Genomic DNA, 8,019 nt, shown 5'->3' on the forward strand with positions numbered 1-8,019 from the left:
TTTTTTTTTCTTTCTTTTTTTTTTTTTTGGTATTTGCATGTGATAGCTTTACACTTGTCAGTGTCATTTATTGAGGTTGTAAGCCAGCAATAGTAAGACTTTAATTAGAAAGGACCATGGTCTTAAATTTTCCAGCAAGATAAGGGAAAAGTGACCTGCTAGCAATCAATATATCCAGGCTAAACACTTGATAGCTAATTGATTGAATGGTGGGGAGTGGGCCTGGACTGATGGAAAAGCGGTCAGTGTTTCTGTGGTCGGATCTTGCCAGTAGACTGTAAGTGGCTCATTTACTAAAAGACCCCTGAGGGAGGTAAGGCCATGACGAATTAAAAAATTTAACTGCTTTGCCCTGGCCGGGTGGCTCAGCTGGTTGGAGTGTCCCAGGCGGGGCACATACCCAGTTCCATGCAGTTTTTCTTACAGGAGATGGTGACATCCGGAAATAGAGGCAAAAGGAGGAAGGTATGTGTTCACATAAACCACAGCCTCCTTCAGGTTAGGCATGAAAAGATTTATTATTCTTTTCACCAAGTTGTGTAAAGGAATAGGAATTTAAAAAGGATTTTGTAATTGGCAGAGGAAATGAAACGAAGAGGCTGGGCCGGTGACTGGTGGCAGGAAGAAGACAAGGACATGGCATCTTGTAACAGGGGTGCAGTAGGACCTGGGTCCATGTCGCTTTCTGTATGAAACCAGAAGGGGAGACTGACAGCCACCCGCTAACAGTACCCACGTGCACCCCCTCGCCATCCGCCTCAGCGAGCCTTGGTTCTCGCGGCTTCCTGGTGCCGCTCCACCAGGGAGCCAACCCACTCCGTGGTTTTCTGCTTGGCCTTCTCCCAGCTGAAGAGCGGCTTGTACCCCAGATCTCGCTGCGCTTTCTTATAGGAGAAGGTGAAGACGCTGTTTAACAAGGTCACTGTGTGGCGGCTGAAGGGGGGCTGATACCTGCAGATGGGCCTGAGCAGGAAGCTCACCACTTCCAGCAGGAAGCCCAGCCAGTACTGCAGCAGAACAGGCGGGCTCCTGCGGGAGTCCAGAGAGAAGCCCCACTCTTTGCTCAGCACGTAGTTGAGGTGGTCGTAGCTCTGGTGCGGCGTGTCGTCTGCGATGTAGTAGAACTGTCCTTGGATGTGGGGGGCTTTCTCGGGGTCCCGCAGGGCCCTCAGGGCCAGAATGTGGGCCCAGGCCACGTTGCCCACGTACACGGGGTTGACCACGGAGAACCTGCTGTTGTGTGGCAGGACACCATTGTTCTTCAGGGCGTGGTCGATGAAGCCGTAAAGGAACGGGCTCCCCTCCCCATAGATGTACATGGGCCTTAAGGCACAAGTGTACAAGGTGCCACCGTTTTTCAGGGCCCAGCCATTGGCGGCCAGCACCGCCTTCTCGGCCAGCTTTTTGCTGTGCGGGTACGCGGCCGACCACGTGGTTTCCAGGGGCTCGTCCTCACAGGCGTTCTGGATGACCTCCCTGTAGGAGTTGGGCCCCGCCACCTCTATGGAGCTGGTGTAAATGAAGATGGGCACGCTGGCCTGGGCGCAGGCCTCCAGCAGCATCTGGGTACCTGCCCACAGGATCACGCTGTCAGTGTCAGGCAATAACCCAAAGGACCACGCCCACCGGCCATGTCTCTCCCCGCCCCCCCCCCCAGGGGGGAGGGGTCATTGCAGACCAGGAGGGAAGGCTCCCCTGTCTCTGGCTGCGAGCTGATATGCCAACGCCCAGAAAAGTGCAACTAGAAATAGAGGCAAAAATGGCTAGGCTTTTGGGTTTCATGGGCCTGTGCGTGTACTTCTGATTCTGGAAAAGGACATAGGGCTGCCACTTCGCATTTTCCTGGACATTAGCAAATGATCATTTTTCATCCCTACCATTAGGGGCAGGCTATTTTAAAATAAATTAGGAGGCTATATTCTCAGAATATGGACAGCCCTAGTCCCTAGGCAAAAGAGAACAGTTAAAGGACTCTCATCTCAAACACACACACACACACACACACACACACACACACACAGGTCTATAGGTAATAAACACTCTTAAATATATATGGAATTGTTTGTATTCTCTTTTTAAGGACCAATAAAAACGTAGTCACAAGGACCTTTCTTTGAGAGCCACTGAGCAAATTAGTGGGTTCTGGGGAGAAGCTGGAGATCCAGGTTCTGCTCCAGATTGTTGTGTCCCCTACAAGGCCAACCCTAGTTCTGTCTGTGCCTTCCCAGGTATGAAAAGTGGCGGTGATAACCCTCCTCCTCCTAAGCATTGCGTAATTCTGCACTGGCCTTGCACGTTGAGCCTGTGAGAGAGTCAGAAGGGGGCGCCCTCTGGTGGTAATATCAATAACTGGAGGATCTGGCAGAATCCCTTTAGTTGGGTAGAATCTTCGCTCACGGAAGTAATCCAGAGCGCCCTCCCTACAAGGAATCTCTGGGCCAAAGCATCATTTTACTGTTTTGCATTTAAAAATCCCTTTTAAGGACATCGTGGAGTTTGATTTTGGGGAGAGACAGCTTCAATGAAAAATAATTTAAATCTAGAGGCAGAGAATATTTGGAGCTAATTTACCTGCAGAGGGGGAAATGACAATCATCACAAAGTATTTCCTAAGCCTGGGAGTGACCTTGCTTTTAGTCAACTTATCACTTCAAATCTCCTGTTGTTGGGAGCTGTGAAGGGTGGGAATTGTGAGAGAGGGCTGACGGCGAGAAACTGGTTACTCTCACCCCCTCCTTGCAGTGTGGGGGTGACTAGGGGTGTGGCCTCGTGGAAACTAAAGGGGTCTTTTTTGTTAGTGTGCTGTTTCTGGTTAGAAACCCAAAGCCACACACTGCTTCAGAAAAGGAGTCTGAGTGCCGGGCACAGAGGACCGATGGGCTAGGGAGATGGGGTGCTGTCGTCCTGGAGAGGCTGGGGAGATGGGGTGCTGTCATCCTGGAGAGGCTGGGGAGATGGGGTGCTGTCGTCCTGGAGAGGCTGGCCGCCAGGGATCAGATGGACGATATAACGGCAAGCTAACGAGGGGTTTAAGCCAAACCCTCGAGTAAATGCATCTATATTTAAAGTAGATTGGAAAGCCACACTTCTGAAAGAGCCACCAGGCCTTTAAGGTTCGAGGATCTAAGGTGTATTTTGACATCCGGTTAGAACTAGTCTTTAAGAGGAGACCTGGTAGTGGGATGAAGAAGTGGTGTTATGGATAATGGGATACCGTTATTGTTGAGAAGATGTTACAGGACGTCAAGTGCCCCACGATTCTGTAGTTCCAGACCACTGCGCCAGCTTCATCCTGCACAGGAAGTCCCGCCCAGGGAATCCGGCCCAGAGCTGAGGCCCATCGCTTCTGACTGACGTGGGGCCACCTCAACCCAGAGCCCTTAGTTCTTGGCCCCCCCCCCCCCCCCCCCCCCCGTGTGACCACCGCCTTAGAGCCACATGGGAGGGCTAAAATGGTGACTAAGGAAGCAGCTGGGAGGCCCGGTTCCAGCCCAGGGGAGGTGGTTGGGTGTCAAGTGTTGGAGGTTGCAGTTTAGTTCCCTCTCATGGGAGCAGCACTAGAAAGAGCTTCTGCGGCCTTTGCAGTCACACCGCTGTGGGTTTAAATTCTAGCTCTCCCTCTCTGGCTCATGGGGCCTTGGAAGTTACTTAGCCTTTCTCAGCCCTAGTTTTCTCATCTAAACACCTGAGGACACCTGGCTGGTGTGGCTCAGTGGTTGAGCATTGACCCATGAACTGAGAAGTCCTGGTTTGATTCCTGGACATGGCACATGCCCAGGTGGTGTGCTGAATTCTCCACTAGGGGGCGTGCAGGAGGCAGCCAATCAATGTTTCTCTGTTCATTGATGTTTCTATCTCTCCCTCTCCGTTCCTCTCTCTGAAATCACTAAAACATTAAAACAACAACAACAGCCGAAACCGGTTTGGCTCAGTGGATAGAGCGTCGGCCTGCGGACTCAAGGGTCCCAGGTTCGATTCCGGTCAAGGGCATGTACCTTGGTTGCAGGCACATCCTCAGTAGGGGGTGTGCAAGAGGCAGCTGATGGATGTTTCTCTCTCATCGATGTTTCTAACTCTCTATCCCTCTCTCTTCCTCTCTGTAAAAAATCAATAAAATATATTTTTAAAAAAAACACAACAACAAAAACCCTTGAGGACAACAGCCAGCACACTCTCGGTTGGTAGAGCTAAGCAAAAGCACAGATCTCAGGTGATCAGCGACTGGGCGGCTCCTCCCGACCTTGTCCTGGTCTCCCAGCCTCGCCTGCCCACCCCACTCCACCTCCTCCCGAGGATACAGTACCTTTCAGGTTGACGTTCATGATGGTCTCTCTCGGGATGACATTGAAGACGTCAATGACACAGGCGGCGTGAATGACAGCCGAGGTGCCCTGGCAGGCTCTCTTCATGAACTGTTCATCCAGAATGTCTCCTTCCAGCAAGGTCAGCTTGCTCTGGCTCTGGAGCTCTGTGTGAACACCGTCAGGTCACTGGGAGGCATCTTGGATCTGGGAGTTTCCCGATAAAGGTGGCATTTCACCCAGGTCTCCAAGGACAAGGGGGGCGGGGGGAAGGGCACGGAGAGGGAGGGAGGCACATTCCACAGGGGGACAAGTCATCCGAAGCACTGAGATCAGAATGTGTAGCGTTTATTGGAAATAGCAGGCATCTGTTTCCACGCATCTCATTCCAAAAAAGAACTTGAGCAGTGAGGAGTCAAGCGTGCCCGGAACACTAAACTGTCCAAAGGACTCGTGGGAAGTCACCCATTCACTGAGGAGAGTGGGGTGACTGTGGAGAGTGGACATAAAGAGGACAGAATTCAGATTTCATTCTGTAGGGAATGAGGATCCCGCATGGATTTGGAATAAGTGGAGAAACGTGCACAGAGTTGTGTAGGAAGCTCACCCGGGCCGCAGTGGCTTGTGGGGAGGGCGTGAGAGAAAGCAGAGCGGTGGAGCGAGCAATCTGAATGTCTGCACCCAAGTTCAGATGGGGGCATGGGAGCCAGGGTCCCAGCAGCTGCACTGGGCAGAGACGGGGCGGGAGGCACAGGTTGGACGTGCAGACCCACCGTGGCGGGTTCTGGTTCTCACTGGAGATGGGCTGAGAGGAAGAGTCAAAGTCTCGGGTACCAGGAGGCTGGGGAACCAATGGCGGGGAATTTAGGATGAGCCCAAGCTCTCATTAGGGGCCATCAAAAGCAGATGCCTGCCGAATGAGAGCTTCCAGCCCCAGAGCCGAGGGCAGCAGCGACCACGGCAGGGTCTTCGGCTCCTCTGACGCCCACGGGAGTGACCCAGCGCTGCGCTACCTGCCGTTTGGATAAACACCCGCCTTTATCCTGTGCTTCCCACTCTGCACTCGACCCCCATAGTTTCCTGACTTCCTTTCACAGCTGTCTCATGAGATTGGCATTCTGGTGCCGAGGGAACTGCGGCTCAGAGGGGAAGGGGCAGGTCTAAGTCACACTTAGAGTGACTCAGCCTTCCCCGCTGCCTTCAGCCTTGCTCACCTTCCTGGCCACTCACGTGCAGGACTGGCCCATTTCTGGGGCAGAGTGAGAAGTCTCTTGAATTGAAATTGGCAGTGGGGGCCAGAGAACAGTGAGAGAGTTCAGAGGGGGAAATTCAGGGCCGGAGAATCTCCTTCCTAGGTCACCACTGGGAACACCCATCTGCTCTCCTGAAGTGTCTGCCAAGTTGGCTCTGCCCCCAAGAAGACCCCAGAGTAGGGGAAAGGCAGGAGAGAAGCTGCTAGAAGTCAGCCTGAGAGTTAAATTTTCTCTGATGAGGGCTCCACCTCTGCTTTCTCCCCTCCCTTCCTCTGCCTGTTGTTTGCTGCTGACTTCAATAGACTGGGTCAATGGACTCAATATATGGGGGGGTCGGGGGAGGCAGCAGAAGAGGGGAGAAATCCCAAGCCAAGAGAGGGAAGAACTCCTACCTACCCCACTAGCCTGCAGGGATGCAGAGACGCCAGGAGAGGGCGCTGTGGAAACCCCGGTGGTGGAGCCATGGCTCCGAGGACTATACCAGCCGCATATCCGAGGCTGAATATGCGGTTGCTTGTGTGGTGTGAGTTGGGTGGGAGGGAGGCCCAGAGGAAACCTTTCAGGCAAACTAGTGGTTAAGAGCACAGACTCTGAGGCTAGACTGCCTAGGTTCCAGTTTAGCTTTGCCGTTTTCCCATGACCCAAGTTCACTTACTAGAAAATTCCTCCCGCAATTCCGGTCTGAAGACTTTGTCCAGCGCCCGGATCTCCTGCAGCTCTCCCTCCTCCACCAACAAGCGGACGATCCTCTGCCCCAGGAAGCCTCCTGCGCCCGTCACGAGGCAGTTCCACCCAGCCATGGCACACCTGGGAACCGAGAGGTACTCTCCAGAAACCGGGAAGCTGGGGAGCAGGTGGGATGGAGGCCCACCCTGAAGAAGGCCCCCAACAGAGGCCAGGTGGTTACAGGTGCACCCATCCGTTCTCTTCCCCCGACCCCTCCGCACCCACGACTACTTGGGAGAAAGATTTAAAAAGCTCTAACCTGTTGGATTGCTAAAAGTCAGATGGAAGAGCCTGAGTTGTGAGCCTGTCCCTGGAAGGAAGACTGGAGTTTTGCGCCGTCCCCTCTGGCTCGGCCTTTTTATCTTGGACTCTATCTACTACATATTCATTGCTCACTCCCGTCCCAGGACCCCTCCTACCACCAAGTGCGGGACTTCAGCTCGAGCGTCTATCTTCTCTCGCTCCGAGGCAGAGGAAGAGAAGGCCAGCTTCAAGGCCACAGCGATAAAGATGCTCGGTGCCACCCACAGCAGGACACCCGCAGGTGGCTCTGGCTGTGGGGGACCACAATCTGTGAATTCCAGGGAGACGAGGAGATGTCTCCCAGCACAGTGGGGGTTTTTGCCTGTGAAGTAGATACACCCGGGGAGGGGCCACTGTAGTCCCCGTCTCCTCTCTCAGGGTGTGGCTGGAAACGTTGCCATTTTGCCACGTTGAGACATTTGCAAAGGTGGCAGAAGCTCCAATCACTATGTTGTGCGGGAGGTGACTTTCTTTCCCATCCAATATATCCAGATGTCAATTTTGCCTCCCCCCCCCCCGGAGAGGTCTGGGGGAAGCTATCCAGTGATAACCGCCCACTTCTATGGCCTGGTGTCATGAGATTAGGGGTCTAGTTGTGTTAAAAAACTGTTGCATGTTTGACTAGTGTTTATATTTTATACATCTTTATATCCCCATAAGGATTAGCACGGTATCTGACACATAATAGGAAGTGAATGAATGAATGAATGGATGGATGGAAGGATACACAAACAGTCCAGATCGTCTTAGTGTTTTTAGTCCTTTGGTTAGGTCTCAGTCTTTTGGTGAACCTGTGCTGCTGGCCTGTGAACCTGACCAGTGGTTCCTGGTCCCCCACCGTCCCCCCCTTAGGTGGGACAGGGTGGCCACAGGGGGGCTGGATTGGGTATTTTCCACCTCCCAGGTAGGTTAGGGTCTGCTGAAATAGTCTCTCTTGAGGGCGGGCCTTGCTAAGAGCAGGGAGCTCTGGCGGGCTCATTTCAGAATGGTTCCTTTCCCCTCCTCCTGCTGGAAGCTCTAGGGGAGGTTTCTCTGATCCTCACTGAGAGAACCAGGAGGTAAACCAGGTAGAGTTCCCTGAGGTAAAACAGAAGTCGGGGGCCTCCTGTGATTGGCCCCCCCCCGGAGTTTTTAACTTTCAGACTGGTCAACTCGACAATTACAGCTCAGGTTTCCTACTGTGTGACTTTCACGGAGGCTTGTTCACAGATTCCTGCTCAGGTAAGTTGTGATTCCCTGAGTCTGCCCGTCTCTCCAATGGGGGGCAGTGGTGTGCCCTGTGACCTCACTTTTCGGAGGGACTGAGCAGAGTTGTTAATTTTCAGTTTGTTCAGCTTTTGACTTCTTGTTACGAGTGGAGACCTCTAAGCTCCTCACATCCTGGGTTAGGAAACAGAAGTCCCTCCTGCCATTTAATTTTCACAATGTCAGTCCGA

The 8,019-nt window shown here is 53.0% G+C and overlaps 1 protein-coding gene across 1 annotated transcript; it reads right to left on the reverse strand.

Annotated features, from left to right (window-relative positions):
- Positions 1 to 421: 421 nt before the first annotated feature.
- Positions 422 to 6,601, reverse strand: HSD3B2 (hydroxy-delta-5-steroid dehydrogenase, 3 beta- and steroid delta-isomerase 2). Its single transcript, XM_008147369.3, has 4 exons — positions 6,540 to 6,601; positions 6,210 to 6,361; positions 4,304 to 4,468; positions 422 to 1,570 (listed from the first exon to the last, which is right to left on the reverse strand). The coding sequence occupies exons 2-4, from the start codon at positions 6,352 to 6,354 to the stop codon at positions 759 to 761; spliced, it is 1,122 nt and encodes a 373-aa protein (XP_008145591.2). The 5' UTR covers positions 6,355 to 6,361; positions 6,540 to 6,601; the 3' UTR covers positions 422 to 758.
- Between the last annotated feature and the right edge of the window lie 1,418 nt (positions 6,602 to 8,019).

The sequence above is a fragment of the Eptesicus fuscus genome, chromosome 22, assembly GCF_027574615.1.
Source record: "Eptesicus fuscus isolate TK198812 chromosome 22, DD_ASM_mEF_20220401, whole genome shotgun sequence".
Taxonomy (NCBI): Eukaryota; Metazoa; Chordata; class Mammalia; order Chiroptera; family Vespertilionidae; genus Eptesicus; species Eptesicus fuscus.

Bases quoted from the DNA above. Each gene is read 5' to 3' on its own strand.
- HSD3B2 (XM_008147369.3), bottom strand. From the start codon at position 6,354: ATGGCTGGGTGGAACTGCCTCGTGACGGGCGCAGGAGGCTTCCTGGGG. The intron at 4,469-6,209 runs GTAAGTGAACTT...GTGTTCACACAG, and splicing joins ATTGCGGGAGGAATTTTCTA to AGCTCCAGAGCCAGAGCAAG. The intron at 1,571-4,303 runs GTACTGTATCCT...TCCTGTGGGCAG, and splicing joins CATGAACGTCAACCTGAAAG to GTACCCAGATGCTGCTGGAG.